General features: G+C 43.6%; 3 protein-coding genes across 4 annotated transcripts; all 3 read left to right on the top strand.

Annotated features, from left to right (window-relative positions):
* On the top strand, positions 1–5790 carry si:dkeyp-51f12.3 (uncharacterized protein LOC107988041 homolog). 2 transcript variants are annotated; one of them, XM_037974334.1, is made up of 3 exons: positions 2–386; positions 552–860; positions 4918–5790. In XM_037974334.1, the coding sequence occupies exons 2-3, from the start codon at positions 604–606 to the stop codon at positions 5072–5074; spliced, it is 414 nt and encodes a 137-aa protein (XP_037830262.1). In that variant the 5' UTR covers positions 2–386; positions 552–603; the 3' UTR covers positions 5075–5790. The 2 variants fall into 2 exon arrangements, with proteins under 2 accessions (XP_037830263.1, XP_037830262.1); XM_037974335.1 differs by having other exon boundaries at positions 1–860.
* Positions 5791–7285: 1495 nt separating this feature from the next.
* On the top strand, positions 7286–9245 carry bsnd (barttin CLCNK type accessory subunit beta). The gene is made up of 3 exons (XM_017428770.3): positions 7286–7707; positions 7778–7854; positions 8420–9245. Exons 1-3 carry the CDS (start codon positions 7417–7419, stop codon positions 8529–8531), a joined length of 480 nt encoding a protein of 159 aa, XP_017284259.2. The 5' UTR covers positions 7286–7416; the 3' UTR covers positions 8532–9245.
* A 374-nt stretch (positions 9246–9619) lies between these two features.
* Positions 9620–18251, top strand: pcsk9 (proprotein convertase subtilisin/kexin type 9). The gene is made up of 13 exons (XM_017428747.3): positions 9620–9706; positions 9798–10163; positions 10499–10690; positions 12179–12311; positions 12823–12956; positions 13057–13198; positions 14139–14335; positions 14477–14660; positions 15469–15645; positions 15731–15879; positions 15976–16141; positions 17194–17360; positions 17457–18251. The coding sequence occupies exons 2-13, from the start codon at positions 9987–9989 to the stop codon at positions 17646–17648; spliced, it is 2010 nt and encodes a 669-aa protein (XP_017284236.1). The 5' UTR covers positions 9620–9706; positions 9798–9986; the 3' UTR covers positions 17649–18251.
* Positions 18252–20646: the final 2395 nt, after the last annotated feature.

Raw genomic sequence — 20646 nt, 5'->3', positions numbered from 1 at the left:
ATAAATAAATAAAGACATAAAGAAAGAAAGGCTCTTTCTCTGCCGCTCCTGCGGAGGCCCCCCCGCCCAGGGCACGCGGACAGACAGCAGACACGCGCCATTAGCTCCTGCCTGCCTATCTAGCCTATCTGGCAGGTTTTTCAGAGCCGTGATCTCGGTCCGAACCGGATATGAGTGTTCGGGGACGGGAGGAGGCAGTGCGGCAGCGGGGCGCCGCGCACTGAGAGGGAGGCGCGGCGCGGCGCGGCGCGGCAGGAAATCCCCCCCGCTCGGACTGAGTGCTTTCTCCCGGATTCTACCCCCAGCAGGACCTCGGACACGGCGGTGATAAGGCGGAAGAAGAGTAATGGTCACGCCTCGAGCTCCTGCGCGCGATTTCCTGCAAGGTAATGACGGAAGGGATCTGCGCACAAGACGCGCAGTGGTACATGTTGCGCGGACTTCTAACTGCGCCCCCACCCTTTCCTCCTCTCCCCCTCTCAAGTCTGCTCTGCTCGCATTTGCTTCCCCACACGTTTGCCTCATCTTGTGTCTTCCTCTGGCTGGAGCAGGAGGAGATAACCCCCCCAGAAGGCAGCAGCAGGAGGAGGAGGAGCCCCTGAGATGTCGGTCCATCATGGCACGCTGATCGGTCTGGGCATCCTGCTGCTGTCTGTCGGAGTTGTCGTGGCCTCCACTTTCGTCGGGTCGATCCCGCTGATTGTCTTCGGGATATCACTGTGCCTGGGGGCTCTAGCCTTGCTGGTCACCGGGGTCCGCATGGCCATGAGTAACGTCCAGGTGACGGTGCCAGGTCACTACCTCTTGCACCCCCGCACGGGGACGCGCTTCAACCCGCAGCAGGCCCTGGCCATCCAAAGGTACACATGGCTCCTTGTGGCATGACAGCTCCTAAGACGTTGGGATGTTGTGTGAAATGGAAATAATCATTAGCAAATCTCCGAAACCCGCATTTTGTTCGCAATGGAACAAAGCAAACACATCAAACTGAGAAAGTTGGGACAGGGTCATGTTTACTAGTGTGAGGCATCCCCCTCTGTGTGCTGCTGACAGTCTGGATGGTCCCTCTCCTCTTTAGCACAGAGGATGTGGTGTCTAAGGTTTTCAAAAAAAAAAAAAATCTAATTTCAATTTGTTTGACCACAGAACAGTGTCCCTCTCTGCCTCAGTCCATTTTAAAAGAGCTTTGGTCCTGAGAAGACGGCAGTTTTTCTGGATGGTGTTTACATCTGGCTTCTTCTTTCCATGATGGAGCTTTAACCTGTGTTTGTCAAGGGTGGTTAGAGCAGTTGTCCTGGAATGAGATAGTCGGAGGTTTGATTCCACCATTATGCCACATGTCAAAGTGTCTGCTGAACCCCTCCATTGCTGCCAATATGGCCCCTCAGTGTTTGAATGTGATCTAAAGCACTGATTAGTCTCTACAGAATGATTTATTCAGGTAAGCTCTGTAGAGTGGATGAACGTGGGTGGATGGGTGAATGAGGGTACAGATTAAGTGTCCTGGTTGACTAGAAAGGTGCTATATAAGTGGAGTCCTTTTACCATTTATTTGTGGATGGCACAGTTCACGTTTCCACGATTTTGTGTTGGGGAACATTATTCTGTAATTAGTTTTAGCCACAGGTTTTCACAGACTGGCGAATCTCTGCCCATCTTTACTTCTAAAATGTTCTGTTAATACCCAGTCCTCTTACTGACCTGTTGCCAATGAAGCTAATTACTTGCAAAATGCTCCACCAGCTGTTTCGTCTTTGCACCACTCACTGTTACAGCCCTTCGTTGCTCCTGTCCCAACTTTTTAAAGATGTGTTGCTGCCATAACATTAAAAACTACCCTATATGTTCCTAAAATGGTCCAATCTTTTAGTTTAAACATTTGATATGTTTACTTTGCTCCAATGGAAATTAAAATATGGGTTAATGAAATTTGCAAATCATTGCATTTTGTCTTTATTTACGTTTTATGCAAACATCCCAACTTTTTCAGAAGTGCGGTTGTAAATAAATTAATGTTCTGCTGCTTATGCATGAAACACTGAATGTTCTTGAAAGCCATTTATATATGCATGCAGGTAACGTGAAAGGATCCTATCGAGAGCTCAGAATTCAACAAAATAACCTTGCAAGAAGCTCATGCTGGAGTCAGCATGTTGCTTATAGTCAGCATGTATGTGGAACATGTTCCTCATCTTAAGTTACATTAGTGTGCTAAAATGCGCTCATTAGCCCTGCGACAAAATGCAGAGCTGAAGCTGCTGCATGGTTGGAAAAGCTTGACTAACTTAATGTAAAATGTAGCGATTCCCCTTTAAAATGATCATTCATCCCGAGGAAGGCATCTGTTTACCAGACATTTCTAGTGATCTCCTGAATAATACATGCAACAAACAGGACCCAAAGTGGAGAATCAGAGACGATGTTCAGCTAGGCTGTTGTTTTGAATGAGAAAATCAGTAATTATTAGCACTTTTGTTCATCTCCGAGTTATTCCACGCACATGTTATGACCATAACTGGTAGAGAGAAGACATTCAAGAGTCATCAGAGCATAGCTGGGCGGTGATGAGAGCTTATTCTTGAAATATATCATGCTCCGGAGCGCCCATAAATTCGCTGCAAAACTGTGGTGACTCAAAGTCCAGCAGGGCTGTTGTTCACGGAGCGTTTATGTGGCGAGCCAGGAGGCCTGTTTCAGATTTTACGGAACGCACTCAGCCGTTGAATAAAGATAGGCTGCCGTGTTTGTCGATCGTTTGGATCTGTGCATGTTTGGGGCGCACCCAGATGTAAACCAAACAGTCACAACATTTGCGCACTGACGGAGAGACACCAAAAATCTACAGTTAAACAAAAAATGTGGTCCCAAAAACGAGCTCGGCAAAGACCACCTTGGGCCATCGGCGTCAGGTTTCACAATGTCGCCGATGTATTTCAAGAAATAGTCACTCACCACCATGTAGCTGTGCCCTGGTGATGACTGGTGAATGTCCTCGCTACCAGTTATGCTAAAAAAGAAAATTCCTGATGTACAGTCATGATTCACTAAGATGCTGTCTCAAGCCAACTGAGGGTTGGCTCTTTACACGACGCCGTTTTTGAGTCAACCTGTAGATTTCCTTCTGCGGTTCAGCCTTTCGTGTACACGGCCACAGCGCTTGTTTCCTCTGAAACCGAAGCTTTCCGAACCCGGTGGTTCTAAGAGTGGAGATTTCTGGACACTTGCATTTCAAAGGAAGTCGCAGCGTGTGTAATTGTGCATGTGCACCGCAGACGGCCGCAGTCAGTAGCTGTTCTGCGCATGCACGAGTAGATCAACAATAATAGCAAACAGCAGAGTGACGTTCCTGTTACTCACCGTAAGTCCGAACAAATCCGTGTATTCACCGTTTTCTTTACGTGTGGCCAGATATACAATAATTACCCATTTCATAGCATATGTTTAAGGTCAAGTCCCCCTCCTTTTCTGTGCACACTTCACATACGATAGTTTGGGTCAAAATACAATAATTTTGGAGCGACTTTAAGATAGTTCATCGTTTCCTATCTGGCAATCCTGCCTGGTGTGAAAACTACAGCAGATTCAAAGAGCGCAGCCATATCCACGTAAATGCATTTTGTATGTTTTTTTCTTGTTAATTTGCATCATTAGACATTGAAAAAAGACTAAAATTTGCAGAGATTGTTCTAGGGTAAACAGGACCTGACAGGAAACCCCTGGGTACACAGAACAATGGACTCTAAATCCAATGGAGCCACTTTTCTGGCTTCCCTGAAAACCAGGCCGTGTGCAGACAAATAGCAGAACACACTGTCTGGAGGGTTTGTTGGTTAAAAATCACTACCTGACTCAGGCCAGAAGCACATCAGGAAACCCGAAAACGTGCAAAGCTGGAAAGAAACAGATTCTCTGATTATGGACCAGTCTTTTTTAGAAGTACGTCGAGGAGGAAACAAGGCAGACTCCAGGCTGCTTATTGTCCAACACTCTGATGCAGAAGCTTCATCATAGGAGCTTTTTTTGCCTCCAGACAACAACAAAATACACTGATTAGCATTTCTAAACTTAATCTAACTTGTTTATTATGACATGCATGTAGGCTGGAGAATTAAAATGTAAAGTAAGGAAAAACTAAGAAAGAAAACGTTGTTTAAACAACAGTCATGTATGTGTTGCTGATAAAAGTTAGGCTGACTGATATTTACCCTTTCGTCTTTTCATTGAACAAGTATTTTTTTTTGTTGTTGCAAAAACAAGATGGTTTTTCGAGGATTTTCTTTAAAAAAAAAAAATGGAGAAACGCTTTGCCATTAAAAGGCAGGTTGATGTTCTTGTATTAAAAAAAAAAATGTATATATTTTTTTTGTTTTGTTGGTTTTTCCACAGTTTATTTACAGTCAGTTATTCAATTTTTCACATCCCAGGGTTGAGCAACAGCGTTTCAAACAGTAGTAATAAAAATAAAATCGGAAAGCAGCTTGGTAATGTCCACTTGTGATGAGGTCAAGCATGCCTGCTTTCATCGAACCACTCGCCCACCTGTTGTGGTTTCACTAAGTCCCGTTTACCATAACTGTGTCTTCCCTAAAAATCGTTTTTCTTATTGTCTGAATTCAAACTGTTAAAGTGGCGACATAAGTTTTGACAATAACATGGTATAACGTAATGTAGTTTTGAATGAAAGGTTGGTAAGATTGGCAAATTGTGAAGGCTTTATGAAGCATTTTTCCAAAAACTTACCTCGCCCATCTGACTCGATAGCTGTTAGTAACATCTGTTGAGGAATACAGTAAATGCTGTACCAGCTGGCGTTGTAAGATGGATTAAAAGTATGCACACGAGACGCTCTGAGGAAAACTTTCAAAGAGTTGCTAGACTGTGACTACTGTTCTCACGGCCTCTCTTCCATCCAATCAGGAGGTTGGATCAGATGCGTCGCGAGATGTCGGCTGACTCGGTCACCAGGAGACCAGAGCCCGAGCCGTCCCTGCCGTCCACCCCCCCGCCATGGACCATGGAGCCGCCTCCGTCCTACGACATGGTGATGAATAGCCAGAACGGCGAGCAGCTTTAACCCCCAAACCGATGAGCATCCGACACTCACATCAGTGCCTCCAGTTGGATTGTTGAGCTTACTGCAGCAGGTCTTTTTGTGCCTTAAGACTGACGCTGTTGGGACGGAGCAAGAATCAAGACTGTGTTTCGCTCAGGCTTCCCATCTGAGGCTAAAGAAGGAGAGGACATTATTATTTCAGTCAGTACATCGGAACAATGAGAACAATGGTTTAAACTTTTTCATGTTGGTTTTATATATACTACCTCTTTTATTCATGATGCTATTGTTGGTTAAGTTTATTCTTGTGTGTGTGTGACATACTGCTGAAAACACATTTTGCTTTTGGTTACATCGGCGCTGCAACTTTGATATGTGATTAATCTGCCTTCACTCTCCAGCTGGAGGTGAAGATCACTTCATGTAGAATCATTAGTTAACCTAACATGCATGTTTTTTTTTTGTTTGTTTGTTTTGGGTTTTTTTGGACAGTTGGAAGAAAAATCCCACAGAAACGCTCACAGATGTGTTTTGAACCCGTGACCTTCTTGCTGTCAACTAAACCACCGTGCTGCCCAGGCAATTGAATATCACGTAACTATTTTCATAGTTTTATTAAAGAAAGTATTACTTGCACTTGCACTTATGGCTGAATACACAAATGCATTAAAAAAAATGAAAAAATATTGCTTCATTTTCTGTTGCAAAGAAATAAAACATTTCTTTTTGTACTTTTCCTTGATTTGTGGCATGGAATTATTTGCCTAATGTCACGAATAATTAAATAATAAAAATGTTATAAAGTTGATTGTAGAGAAACAGAAATGTTCAGTAAGTTTAGTTTATTTAAACTGTTTTGGTCAGTTTTATTCTGTAGTTTTTCTCTTTTTTTTATAACATTGCTACAGTGTTGCTGCCTATTCTGAATAGAAAGCTAGATTTTAGGTGTGGGGGGGGATTTGACTGGATTTACAAGGTAACGGTACTCTGGTACCATCTTAATCACTCTAGTCTCAAATGTTTCACAGTGGGTCGTGTGAACACCATTTTGCGAACATTTACAACATCGTTCATTTCGCTTTATCCGCTTATTTAGAGAATTCTATGATTAATTACAATTGCAAATATCTAAAGGTCTGTAAAATGGCATTTACATGAACCGCTATAAAATTCTGGAGATTGGATTTCTGCTTTGGAACAGGCAGACGAGCTAATGGCTAGTCCGAGCGGTTCAGGTGAATGCTGTATTTTAAACCTTTGCACCACCATCAATTTTGCATTATATGGTTATTATTTTACTTGATCACTTTCTGAAAGTTTTGCAAAAATCTGTTCAGTGGTTCATTCGATATTTTGCTAACAGACACACAAGGTTGACCCCAACAGTTTAATGCTACACTTTTAATCAAAGATCTCAACGAATGAGTAGCAGTTTTACCGACACTGACTTAATTTTAGGTCAGTGTCGGTAAAACTGGCTGAATTATAGCCATTTTTTTGTGATGTCTAAGGTCGGTTGACTGTGGCAGCCATCTTGAATTGCCTTGGCTTCAAAAGTCTAAAAGCTTTATTAAAAATTGTCCACAGGCTCATGAAATTTTTTGAAAAAAAAAACACGCAAACGCGTGCACACGCATGCACACGCAGCAAAACATTACTTTTCGGCGATAAAGCTTCAGAACCTTGTCTCTCGTGTGACATTTCTCCGGTGTGGATTTTGGGATGTCATAGAGCGACGTCATGCATTTAAAAGCAATAACACGCCAAAGCCAAAAACAAACGACAAATCTCCTAAACATTTGATCTTCTCTTTTAACGTTTGTCCAGATAGGACCTGGGTGTCTCTGTGTTTTTCACTTTTATAACAAAGCTCTTGGCAACATCTTGTTGTGTTGGCCTCTGGCCTCCTCTAAACACCTCATAAGGATATTTTATGTGCCTGTCTGAATTCATGGGACATCTAACAGAGGCTGCCAGGTCTTTATTTGTATTCAAAGTTTCTTCCAGTTCAAAGAGTCTGGAAGAATGCAAACAAGGCAGCATTATTTATTGCTCCCTGTTTGCAAGAGTTCCTACTGTTAGTTTTCTTGTGACATTACCATAAATAAGTAACTTTTCTGAGGCTGGTATGCTCATATAAACACTGGGTTATTTATGCGAAGAGGGGAAACTCCCCTGGGAGCTTTGGAAATTTTTACAAACGGAACAAACATGGACAGTCAGCTGAGTGCTGCTCAGAAGCTGAGTTGTACGATTTCTTTTTGCCAGCAGCCTGAAGCAAGGTGACCTATCAGACACACACACACACACACACACACACACACACACACCTGCAATTTTATACCTGACCTGAGCAGGCTGTAATGAGCAGCAGACTGGAACCAATTTCTCCACCCTCACCTTCACACACAAAAGGACACAAAATCTTTCCCTCGGTGCCTCGAGTTCACGGAAACACAGCAGAGGCTGCAGCCGTCATGGTGGAGGGGAAACCGTATCGGTATGGGCTGATCGTGGCCGGCCTGTGTGTGGGGGCAGTCGGCCTCTTCGTCATGATGCAGGAGAGGCCACACGTCTATGTCACCGCATGCTTTCTGGGCGCCACCATGGTGTGCGTGGGGACCGTGTGGAGCCTCTGCCAGTGCTACCCTAAGGTAGAGTCAGAGAGTGTGACAGACGGTGCTTGGGAAGTCGACTTGCTAACAGAAAGTGTGTGTTTATTAGGTCATTGTGACGCCTGTGCTTCTGAGGGAAAGCCTGGAGGATTTACTGTGTTCTGCAGCCGAATCTAAAGATGAAAGGTATACTCTCTCTACACACACACACACGCACACACACTCACCAGTTATTTAGGTCTTACTCATTCCCTGTGGCCTGTGTGTCTATCTCAAGACTGCTGAGTGTCCATCATCTAATCTGAACATGGTGACAGCAGCAGTGTGTGGGGGGGAGGAGAGGAACTAACTGTCGTCTTATAACCTCCAAATCTTTACTTAAAGGGAAGTGCTTCTCAAGAGCTGATTCAATGAAAAATATAAGGAGATAATGGATTAAGAGTTGTGACCGAGGAGGGTCAGATTAGCTGGTAACACGAGAGCAGGAAACTATTAACAATCTCCTGATTAAAGCACTTGAGCCCTTTTTTTTTTTGAATTGTGTAGCAGCTCAAAAAAAAAAAAAAAAGAAGAAGAAGCAGGCACTCGTTGCAGGAGCTGCTTGATTGCACGAGTGAGTGCTCAGCAGCCCGATAAAGACATGCGTGCTCAGCACAGCTCTTCTTCGGGGAGCAAAATCGTGAGAAAACGAGGACACAAACGCTGGAACCCGACTGCTATTTCTGTCCCTTCTTGTTTGATTTCATTTCAGGAACGCAGAGGCCCTGCCAGGTTTCTGCGGCCCAAAGTTGAGTAGCGGGGTGGTTGACCCTGAAGCAGTGAAGAGTCAGAGCCACAGCTGTCCCACACTGCATCTGGTCTGAGGGACCCACACCGTTATCTGAGTCAACTTCACGCCATGCTGCACTCAGGACAGCGAGGAAATCCTTTGATGCGTTTAGTTTTATAATCGTTTTTGATCGCAGTGTCACTCACATGATGCAAACTATGTGTGCCTTATTTTGATTACACATGAAACCGTTCCTAATCGTCTGATACCATGGGAAAATAAAACTGAATATATTTTACATGATACTCACAGAAGATGGTGCTATTTGCTAGTTTCTCCCATTTCTTGTCTAAATGAAAGCAAAAAAAAAAACTGGATAAAAGATTTTGCTAAAATCTTTGTAATGAAAATCTACTTCTAATGTTCTGAACAAGTTATTCTGTCTCTCTCTAAAAAAATAGAATTTGGCATTTATTTATTTTTTTTGTCGTACTAAACCCTCAAACAGAATTGTGACCTAAACGTACTGTTACCCCCCTGTTAAATACATCTGCAAAAACAATAAAAAATAAAACAAGGGTGGCAATACTACACAAACCATTCAGCCTTTGGAGACTTTATTTAAAGTTTTGATCAAAGGGGGGACAAATTATTTTTTTTTATAAATGTTACCCAGGTTTAGACGAAACCATTTGTATTAAAAGTAAAGAGGACCGGGGCCACAGCCCTGAGGAGCACCTGCGCTGATTGATTTAGAGTTGAAGAGCGTTTTATGGACCCTGACGTTTTGAGTTCTGTTTGTTACATAAAGAGGAATGCATCTTTTTGATAATAATGTAAAAAATAAAAAGATTTTCAGTGGTCTGAATTAGTTTCTGAGGCTGTGATTTAAAACGTTAAACAAAAGACTTGCCTTGGGATCTCAGGCGCTTCAGAGACATCATCTGAACTCCTCCCTCACCTAGAAGTGAAGTGAAGTGAAGTGAATTATTCTCAGTTTTCAGCAAAAGTTTAATGCAGGACTCAAATCTTATCTATAAAAAATGTTCTCCCAACATCATATTGTTCACATTAGGTGCACGTGTTCAGACAGTCCCTGACAGGAAGCTTCTCTTAGATTAGACAGACATGCAATAATCCGACTGGTTCTCTCTGTGTGTGTGTGTGTGTGTGTGTGTGTGTGTGTGTGTGTGGAGAGGGGGGGTGAAACATGACTCCTCCACAGTAAGAGGTGTTTTTAAAGGACGACAATCATTCGATACAAAAGAGGTGGCGTGAGTCGCAGAAACGTCACCAGTCCCCGCCTTCAATTATAAGAATCAATTGTTTTGATTTTTTTTTTCTTTTTTTTTTTTTACAGGATCCCTGTAGATGGTTGGAGGCTGGAGGCTGGAGGCACGCGGGGCGCACAGCAGCTGGAGACGCCAAGAACAAACCCATCCGGACAGATCTCGAGCTCCCCATCAAGCAGCGGCACCCACCTGAACAGCTCTCCGGACCGGCTGAGGACCCACAGGGGGGTGTGGGGTGGTGGTGGAGGAGCAGAACCATGCGTGCCACCTCCGCCTGGATTGGCTGGGCGCTCTGCCTGTGCGCATCTTCGGCGGCCGTGTGCGCGCAGGACGACCCCGAGGACGACGAGCTGATCCTGGATCTGATCCGCGACGACGGGACTCAGCCCGAAAGCGGAGCCGAGCCCGCCGCGGAGTTCCTGAAATGCAACAAGGTAAAAAGGCAAACCAGATTTTTTTGGTCCTCGAGCATTAAAGCGCACCCGAGTCCGTCTTAAAGTCATTCAAATCTCATTGTTATTCAGTGTGATAATTAAATAGGTGTTAATGTGTTATCATATTCTAGCAGCGCCTAATTACTTTCATTTACTCTTATTAACATCATCATGAATAGACATAAAAGCAGGCACCAAGGCGCAAATCACTGTGTGGCATTTCAATTTCACACTTCATGCAGCCCTGCGTAATTTTTGTCGTGCGCAAGGCGGCCGTGCAATGTCACCTGTAGCTCACTGTGAACTCCGTGTCTGCTCCCTGCGCTGTGCTGCAGGCGGCATGGCGCATGCCCGGCCAGTACCTGGTCATACTGCACCAGGGGACGCACGAGTCTCAGGTCCAGAGGACCACCCGGAGGCTGCGAGCCAAAGCCGCCCGGAGAGGCTACCTGGTGGAGATCCTGCAGACCTACTCCGGGGCTCTGCAGGGCTTCCTGGTCAAAATGAGTCGAGACGTCCTTCACCTGGTAAACGCACCTCAAATACAACAGTCCGAGGAGAAAGAAAATATAATTTGTCATATGGTATAACTGATTGTGTCTCAAGCGTAAACAGGGGTGTAGCTGATGTGGGAATTAGATTAAAAATCAGCTAAATGAAATAAAATGAAAAACACAGGAGCTTGGATAAAGAAGGTGGTCTTTTTTGTTGCGTATGAAGAAGCTTGTCACTTTAAAAATGGAGTGTAAATTTTAGGGATTTGGTGCTGACTGTAGTGGCAGTACTTAAGTTTTTTCTAATTCCGGTTTTGATTCATTTCTCGATATTTTTATTCTGTAACAAGTATAAGTGTCTAAACTTTACACCTCATAGTTATCGGACATGTTGGTTTCTGTAAAACGAAAATAACAACACTTTTACCTTCACGGGAAAAGAAAGGCCACCTGATTTTGATTCAAAGGGTTTTACATATCAGGACGAAATACAAAAAAAAAGACAAAAAACAGATCCGGTCTTTACCAGGTTCTAAAATGATTCAAATCTAACCTCAAGGGAAGAAAAACACACAACAGATTCCACCGGGTAATATTTAGGAGCCAAAATGTCTGAAAAACTGAGTCCACTCTTGCTCTGTCTCAGACTCTACAAGCTTAAGTTAGCAGGTTAAAGGTTAAAGTTCATGACAGGACAATTAGTAAACGATTGGACAAGTATGGCTTTGAAAGGTTTGCCAGAAAAAAAAGTGTCTTCTGCCTAAAAACAACATGGCAGCACGACCTCAGTTTGAAAAGATGCAAACTGGACCAAACTGGGTCATAAAACAGAACAATGATCCAAAACACAGCAGCTGATCTACAACAGAGTGGCTGAAAAAGAGAAGAATAAAGATGTTCTAATGGTCCAGTTATAGTCCAGACCTCAGTCTGACTGAAATGCTGTGGGACCTTCAGAGAGCTGAGCAGAAACAAATGTCTGCAAACATCAATGAACTGAAGCAACGCTGGAAAGAAGAGTGGGCCGAATTACCTCCACAACCATGTGAGAGTCAGAAAAAGTCAAACAGAAATGATTACTTCAAGTTACTGCTGCTATATGTGCCGGATTATGGGGACGACTTAGTTTTTCCACACACATCATTTTGGTATTTTGTGTACAAAATAATGGCATGGTGCAATCTGCTGTGTGTTTTTGTTCACTTGAGGTTAGATTTTATTTATTTTAGTCTCTGGAAAAAAACAGATCATCTTTATTATCTCCCATTATGTAATTACCATTTTCTCATGAATGCGTATTCAGCTGAATATTGCAGTTACTTACATCCTTCATCGGCTGATTTCTGTGAAAACCAACAAGCAAAGAAACAAAAGAAAGTCTTCTATTTTAAGGTTTAGTGTCTTTTCTTCAGTGAGTTCCATTTGTGGCTCATGTCTTCTGTGTCTGTTTTCAAAACGAGACAATCTGATGACAGATTGTCTCTGCACCTGTTCCGCTGTCTTCGGCTGTGTCTTTGACAGGCGGTGAAGCTCCCTCATGTCCACTACATTGAGGAGGACTCCTCCATCTTTGCTCAGAGCGCCCCCTGGAACCTGCAGCGGTTACTACAGCCTCACGGTGGGGTCTCTGCCAATGGAACGTACGGGCCTCCGAGTGAGTCCGCCAAAACCCAACTCTTTCAGTCTCTGAACCCGAATTACAGTTTGTGTTAACCATCAACCAGCTGCACCACGGACTCGATTAACAGACCGTTGTCACCATTTACAAAGACACGAGCGCTTCCTGTAAAGCTGTGATGTTCCCTTTTATAATATAAAATACCCACAGCAGGTACTGAAGTCCTTGGATATGTAATAACCTCAGAGTTTTAGAGGCGCCTCTCAGTTAATCCAGACTGAATGAGCCTGCTTGGCATTTATTACCACAATGGTAACCTTTACCTGCAGATTGCTTAAGAAAATGTGTTGTTAAATGTTTTACTCTTCAAAGCCCCCCCCCACAAGGATCTGATGAGCTTTAGATGAAGAAGAAATGAAGAGCGCACTTGAAACACGTATCTGTAAATTGAATTTTTAAATGTATTTTGAGCTATTTCACCCCTTTAAGGTCGTATTTTGCTCTTGTTCTGCTGCTCCTGTACACAACGCTGTGCTGCTCTCCACAGATGATGGAGGGATGGCGGAGGTGTACCTGATGGACGGCAGCGTTCAGAGCTCCCACAGGGAGGTTGAAGGACGAGTGCTCATCACAGACTTCGCCAACGTCCCCGAGGAGGATGGGGTCAGAGTTCACAGGCAGGTGGGTTAACAGCAGCTCTGCGACAAAAGCTGTCACGCCGCTCGGCCTCTCTGTGATGTTCAGCCCCTTTTGTTTTTTTTTTAAAATAATCTTTTTCCAGGCCAGCCAGTGTGACAGTCACGGCACGCACCTGGCTGGGGTGGTGACTGGATCGGACTCAGGTGTTGCTCGAGGTGCGGGGGTGAACCTGGTCCGTGTGCTGAACTGTCAGGGTAAAGGGACGGTGTCGGGAGCTCTGGCAGGTAGGATGAGGAAAAACACAACAAACTACGGGCACGCTGAGTGCTCAGTGACTGCTTAAATCTGCCAGAGGAGGCAGAACGCTAAAAGCTAAAAGTAGCAAAGCTCTAGCTAAAAGCTAAAATAAGTGTAATGCTAGCCCAAAGCCAAGTGTAGAAAAAATAATAGCTAAAAGTAGCAAAATACTAGCCAAAAGCCAAAATTTGCATATTGGAAGCTGAAGACCAAAAGAAGCAAAACACTAACTTAAAGTAGCAAAAGGTTAGCTAACAGTAGCTAAAAGATAGCAAAAAGTAGCCAAATACTAGCTAAAAGTTAAATGTAAAAAAGGCTAGCAAAAAGCAGCAAAAGGTAGCAAAAGACTAGTTACAAGCCAAAGTAGCTTAAGGGTAGCCAAAAGTAGCAAAATGCTTGCTAAAATAATTAAAATGCTAGTTATAAGCTAAAAGTAGCAAAAGGCTAGCTTAGAGCAGCAAAACACTGGCTACAAGCCAAAGTAGTAAAAAGATAGCCAAAAGTAGCAAAATGTTAGCTAAAAGTAGTAAAAGGCTAGCACAAAGCTAAAAGAAGCAGAACAGCAGCTAAAACTACACGTAGCAAAAGAAGACAAAAACAGAGTGAGTTTGCTGAAGCAGATGTAAGAAAAAAAAACAGTTTCTGAAGGAACTGAGGAGATCTCAATGTAAGAAATGTATTTGTAAATCAATTTAAATGTTTCAAAAAGTTTAAAAGTCATATAGCACCCATCTGCTGAATGACCTGAATGTGTTGATAGTGGCTACAACAGCACAAAGTATGCAGAAGAAGACTGCAAAAAAGCAGAAACACAATAAGATCTGAGAGACGTGACAAACGATTTTAGGCGGTTGGTTTGATTTTTTTTTCTGGGGACCACATGAGAACCCTGCCCCCTTACCTCTTACTTGGGTTTGTTCCCTTCAGGGATGGAGTACATCGGGGCCTCGCTCCAGGCCCGCCCGGTGGATGCTGCGGTCGTTCTGCTGCCTTTCATTGGCGGCTTCAGCCGCTCGCTGAACGCGGTGTGCAGGGACATGGTGGCTCGGGGAGCTGTGGTCATCGCCGCTGCGGGGAACCACCGAGATGACGCCTGCCTCTACTCGCCTGCCTCAGAGCCTGAGGTGAAGCGAACACAACAACACGCACACTGGAGCAGACGCTCATTGTTGTCGCCCGCCACCGGCAAAGGCGGGCGACCCTGTAGTTACTGTGTCTGTGTTTGCCTGTCCGTTTGCTGAAGGAGTGGTAGTTTTGTGCTGCAGGTCATCACAGTCGGGGCGGTGAACTCAGCAGACCGGCTCATGTCGCAGGGAGCAGGGGGCACCAACTTCGGTCGTTGTGTTGACCTGTTTGCACCCGGCGACGACATCGTCAGCGCCAGCAGTGACTGTAGCACCTGTTTCACGTCCCGCAGTGGAACCTCCCAGGCTGCTGCACATGCTGCTGGTACAACACACACACACACACACACACACACACACACACACACACACACACACACACACACCTACAATAAAAGAACTGCTGATAACCAAATGCATGCCATATGTTTATATAGTCAAAAATGGGAATAATGTTTTTGCTCGTATCTAAGTGTGTGCTCGTTTGTCTGTCCCTGTTAGCAGAATATCTCTTGAACCACTGGATGGATTTTAATAACACTCTAAACTAACCTACAACTGATGAGCTTTTGGACTCAGTCCAATCCAAGATGGCTGCCACAGCTAAGCAACCTTAGCTGATACAAAAAATGGCTATAACTCAGTCAATTTCACAGATATTGACCAAAAACTTTGTGTGGTAGTAGAAGTGAGTCATAGCCAACCTAAACACTGAGCTCTAATTGATTGCACAAGATCTCGTTATAAAACTTTGAATTTAACTATTGTAGTCGACTATGTCTGTCTGTTAGCAAAATATCTCATGAACCACTGGACACATTTCACTGAAACTTTCAGGAAAGAATCAATTGGTGAGCATGTACAACCGATTATCTTTTGAGTTTGACCCAATTCAAGATGGCTGCCGCAGCTACCTGACCTTGGGAAACACAGAAATGGCTATAACTCTGTCAAATTCTGAAATATTGAGACAGATTTTGGCGTGGTAGCAGCTGGGATTGATCCCCAACACATCCTCCAAGCACTAACTGATTGCATAAGATCTTAGTTTAAATGTCTGGCATGAAAGGCGGCGGCTGGTATGACATCCTTCAAGGATTGCTCGGCCATAAATTTGTTGTGCTGGTGCACAGGTATAGCAGCGGTCATCCTGTCCTCCAACCAGAACGCATCGCCGGTGCAGGTCCTCCAGATGATGCTGCATCACTCCATCAGCAACATGATCAACTTCCTGCCTCTGTCTGAAACGCATCGCCTCACGACTCCAAACCTGGTGGCAGCCATGCCCCCAACCCTCAACCCCACATCAAGTCAGCGACTCACACCTCTGCAAAATAATACACACGTAGAGGCATCTTTGTGACAGTGTGGGTTTATTTTTTTATTTGCGTGCAGATGAGGAGCTTCTGTGCCGCTCGGTGTGGTCGGAGAGGTCGGGGCTCTTGAACACCGACCGGGTTGCGAGCCGCTGTCGGGCAGGGGAGGAAATGATGGGCTGCAGCAGCTACGCTCCAGACGGCGCCCGCGTGGGAGAAACCATCACCGTGAGTTCATTCGGCTCTCAACTCTGATCCAAACAAACATGAGACTTGGACTAATCCTCCTTCTGTCTGTGTGTGTGTGTGTGTGTGTGTGTGCAGGTGAGCAGCGGACACATGGAGTGTGTTGCCTACAACGGTGCAGCAGGTAACGGGGTGTACGCCGTGGCTCGGTGCTGCGTGATAGCCGGTCTGCAGTGCCAGGCCCGAGCTAGTCCCGAGCCTGGGGAGGACGCTCAGTGCGCCGACCCACAGCACCTCCTCACAGGTGGGTCACCTGTCTGCGTCAATCTAGACCCAAACACATCAATCCTCAAAGCTTTCTTGGTAAGAGCTCAGAAAAAGATAACGGGAAGTTACGACCATCTGCTGGTCAGGGCACTGGGCGGAATAAAGAGGAGGTTTTGAACATTTATATTTACATTAATTTTTTATATTTTATAACTGCTGGAGATAGGCACCACCCTAAACAGGAACAAGGGGGTGGAGAATTATTGGATGGATGGATTATTTATTTACTTGTAGAAAAACCTCATAAAGCTTCCTCCCTTTATTTACTCTTCTTAAGCTAAATTACAGACAACACTATGTCTGGCTCAACACAAACACCTCTTATCAGCATAGGAGCACCATCCCCACAGTGAAGCATGGTGGCGGCAGCATCATGCTGTAGGGATGCTTGAGTTTAAGGAGGGCCGTTTAAATGTCCTGGAATGGGTCCAGGACATCCTGAAGTTGTCTATTAGTAGAGATAATATTGCTCACAGGAAAAAAAGATTTTTTATTGATTCACTAAACAACCCACTGATCTTAGGAAAATATGACGACAGAATGCGCTTTTAGAAAACAAAACATGCCTTTTATCTTGCTAATTTGCTGCATGTAGTCAGATTTCACATTGACCAGAGCCAGGCTCATCACTGTCTGTCTCTGTGCAGCTTCAGATTCAGTAGAGATGAGAACAACATGACGAGCTGTTAAACCCACCCACCACGAGCTGAACCCAGAGAAACCTGTTCCTGCAGCATACTGTATATATAAACGCCTTTGATTCGGCCGCATTTAGAACTTCTAGGTCAATTATGTTACCATGGCAATCACTCAGAAAGAAATCTGCACTCCTTGGCCAGCATAAATGCCAGCTGTGTATGAAGAGCGTGCTTTCAAATGATGAATGTTTTTTTTTATCATTATTATAATTTGCACACAATCATGGGATTGATGATGATTTGTGTGTGGAAGTTAAGAGAATGTCTAAATAAGTTACATAGATTGTTGGTCATTTTGGCGCTTGGAATCATCTGGGTCATTCTTTTCCAGGTTGTACAACTTACTCCACAGCTGAGATCTTGTCCGACTCCCGGCCTCATCACGAACACGAGAGGCGCTGCACGGCGACGGAGGGAGTCACGTCGCACGCAGTCTGCTGCCACGCTCTGTCTCTCGAGTGCCAGCTGTTGGAAGACACGTCGGGCGACGAAGACCAGGCGCGTCCTTTGGACACAGACACCGGAGACATGTAACTGTTAACGGTCCTGTCCCAGACTTAACCTCTTAACTCTTTATTGTTTTTTTTCCTGTAGGTGGAAGTGTCCTGTCCTGACGGCTGGACTCTGACGGACTGCAGTGCCGTCTCTCGGGGCTCCGCTGTCTCGGGGTCCGTTGCTAGGGGCAACAGCTGCCGCATCCAGAGCACCACAGGGGGGGCAACGGGCATCGCTGTCTGCTGCCACTTCCTGCCGCCGCTGCGTCCGCCGGCTCCAACTCCAAACTGATCCTGCCTCACAGCACGTCTCCGAGAACGGCCTGGTGGTCTTTCCTCTAACCTCCTTCGCCCCCTGAGGACATTTTAACCCACCTAATATCCACTGCGAGCACTTCTGTAAAGCTGTTTGTGTTAGTCAGGTCAAAACAAGTACCTACGTCACAACATACGTCTTGTTACGTGTCTTTAAGTCATCTCACATATCCAGGTTCGAAGCTATAGCCCAATATTTTTTGGTATCTTTGTACTGAAAAAGTGTAATAAAAGACAGCTTTCATGAACACAAGACTTGACCAGTGGTCCAGTTTTTTCCATCAGTTTGTAAGCCTTATTTAATAAGTAATCCGTTAAATTGGTTGGGATTCAGAGACAAGACTTTGTCTCAGGAGGCGTTTGAGGACAGCTCGGTCGCCACAACCTCTGTTAATCAGCTTGATTTGTCCTCCATTTATTCCAAAATTAGTAGGTTGATATGAAACAGCCTAAAAGGAAAGCTATTACTTTGTGTGTTTCGAAGGTGGCTTTCGGGGTTTTACAACTCAAATGAGTCTGTCTCATGACAAACGGGTATGTCACCTGTGTCCTGTTTATGTCCTGAAGAGACTTCAGTGTCTATAAATAAAATACACTTTCAGCTGACTTAACTTCATGACAAATGCCTCATCATTTATTTTTTAATCAAGCGAGGGTTCAAGTATGAACTTTACCTTTATTAAACGTTTCTGAAATCAAGTGCTTTAACAGATAAATGACAACCTATGTAAATATTTGCTAATTATATCTCATGTTACTGCAGCTCATATAGAGCAAACCAATGGGAATGATTTAAGCTGCAAATCAGAAAGCAACAGACAATAACTCAACAGTGCAGGATGTACCTTACTGTTCCGACTGGACTGTTTTTATACTTTTATAAAGAAGAAAACAATAAGATCTATAATGTTTAATATTTATGTCTGTGTTGTTGCATTCACAGGCAGCAACTCAAACAACAAAACAACGATGGATAAAAAATTAAACTCGAGGTTTAATGTGGTGGAGGAACCAGAGGATGACGTTACGTGACCTCGTATGTCCGTTTTCTGTATTTAATCTTAGTGAGAGGGAAGCAAAACCTCTTGTCTGAGCAATTACATTTTCAAAAATGAACTTTTAGAAAATGTAATGAAGAGTCTGGAAACATAGTCATCCGAAAAAGAAACCCCACACTTCTTCAGTTCTGGAGTTTTACTCATCAGGACATAATAAAAATGACCTGGTTTTTACCAAGTTCTAAAATATTTAAATTTAACCTCAAGTGTAAAAAAAAAACAAAAGAAAAACCCACACTCAACAGAATCCACCATGTCATGATTTATTCAACACAAAGCCAAAGTGGAAAAGCTGTGTGTGAAACCAAGTCTCAGTAGCTGTTTTCTGTTTGACTTTTTCTGACTCTCACATGGTTGTGGAGGTAATTCGGCCCACTCTTCTTTCCAGCGTCGCTTCAGTTCATTGATGTTTGCAGACATTTGTTTCTGCTCAGCTCTCTGAAGGTCCCACAGCATTTCAGTCAGACTGAGGTCTGGACTATAACTGGACCATTAGAACATCTTTATTCTTCTCTTTTTCAGCCATTCTGTTGTAGATCAGCTGCTGTGTTTTGGATCATTGTTCTGTTTTATGACCCAGTTTGGTCCAGTTTGCATCTTTTCAAACTGAGGTCGTGCTGCCATGTTGTTTTTAGGGAGAAGACGCTTTTTTTCCTGGCAAACCTTTCAAAGCCATACTTGTCCAATCGTTTACTAATTGTCCTGTCATGAACTTTAACCTTTAACCTGCTAACTTAAGCTTGTAGAGTCTGAGACAGAGCAAGAGTGGACTCAGTTTTTCAGACATTTTGGCTCCTAAATATTACCCGGTGGAATCTGTTGTGTGTTTTTCTTCCCTTGAGGTTAGATTTGAATCATTTTAGAACCTGGTAAAGACCGGATCTGTTTTTTGTCTTTTTTTTTGTATTTCGTCCTGATATGTAAAACCCTTTGAATCAAAATCAGGTGGCCTTTCTTTTCCCGTGAAGGTAAAAGTGTTGTTATTTTCGTTTTACAGAAACCAACATGTCCGATAACTATGAGGTGTAAAGTTTAGACACTTATACTTGTTACAGAATAAAAATATCGAGAAATGAATCAAAACCGGAATTAGAAAAAACTTAAGTACTGCCACTACAGTCAGCACCAAATCCCTAAAATTTACACTCCATTTTTAAAGTGACAAGCTTCTTCATACGCAACAAAAAAGACCACCTTCTTTATCCAAGCTCCTGTGTTTTTCATTTTATTTCATTTAGTTGATTTTTAATCTAATTCCCACATCAGCTACACCCCTGTTTACGCTTCAGACACAATGTCCACTGGACTGTCAACTGTCTTAAATGTTTTCCACTGGTGAATAACCTCTCTCTGTAGAATTATGGACTCCAAATACTTAGGAAATGACCTTTAACCCTTTCCACACTCATGGACAGCCACAGTTGCTTATCTAAGGTCATTGCCGATTTCGTTTCTCCTTGGCGTTGTGTTAACACACATCAACAAAACAAACGGACAAAACTCCAGCTTTTTATAGATGTGGTCAGATTTGATTTCTTTATCAATACATTTGATCAGCAGCTGATACTTTCCCTTGAAAAATTCTATGGAAGCATCAAGAGGGGACTTAGTTTTACACAGACAACTTTTTCATTTTGGATTCGATTTGATTAAATAATGATAAGTTTGCTCCTAAGTTTAGATGTAAATAATTTTAGAACTTGGCAAATATCACTTTTATTATGTCCTGCTAAATAAAACCCTAGAAAGCTATTCTTTTCCCAATGATATATATTTTTTCAAACTTGAAAAAAACTAAAAACAAATTTGGTTCATATCAAGCCTGCATGGGAACCTTGTTAGGAATACAAATGCTAATGAAGACCTGAAGTTTATCTGTCCTGAAGACATCTCATCTGTCCAGCTCAATGCCTCTGC

The sequence above is a fragment of the Kryptolebias marmoratus genome, linkage group LG24 (assembly GCF_001649575.2).
Source record: "Kryptolebias marmoratus isolate JLee-2015 linkage group LG24, ASM164957v2, whole genome shotgun sequence".
In the NCBI taxonomy this organism is placed as follows: Eukaryota; Metazoa; Chordata; class Actinopteri; order Cyprinodontiformes; family Rivulidae; genus Kryptolebias; species Kryptolebias marmoratus.
The sequence above is the reverse complement of the archived record's forward strand: the minus strand, read 5'-3'. Positions and strand labels throughout refer to the sequence as shown.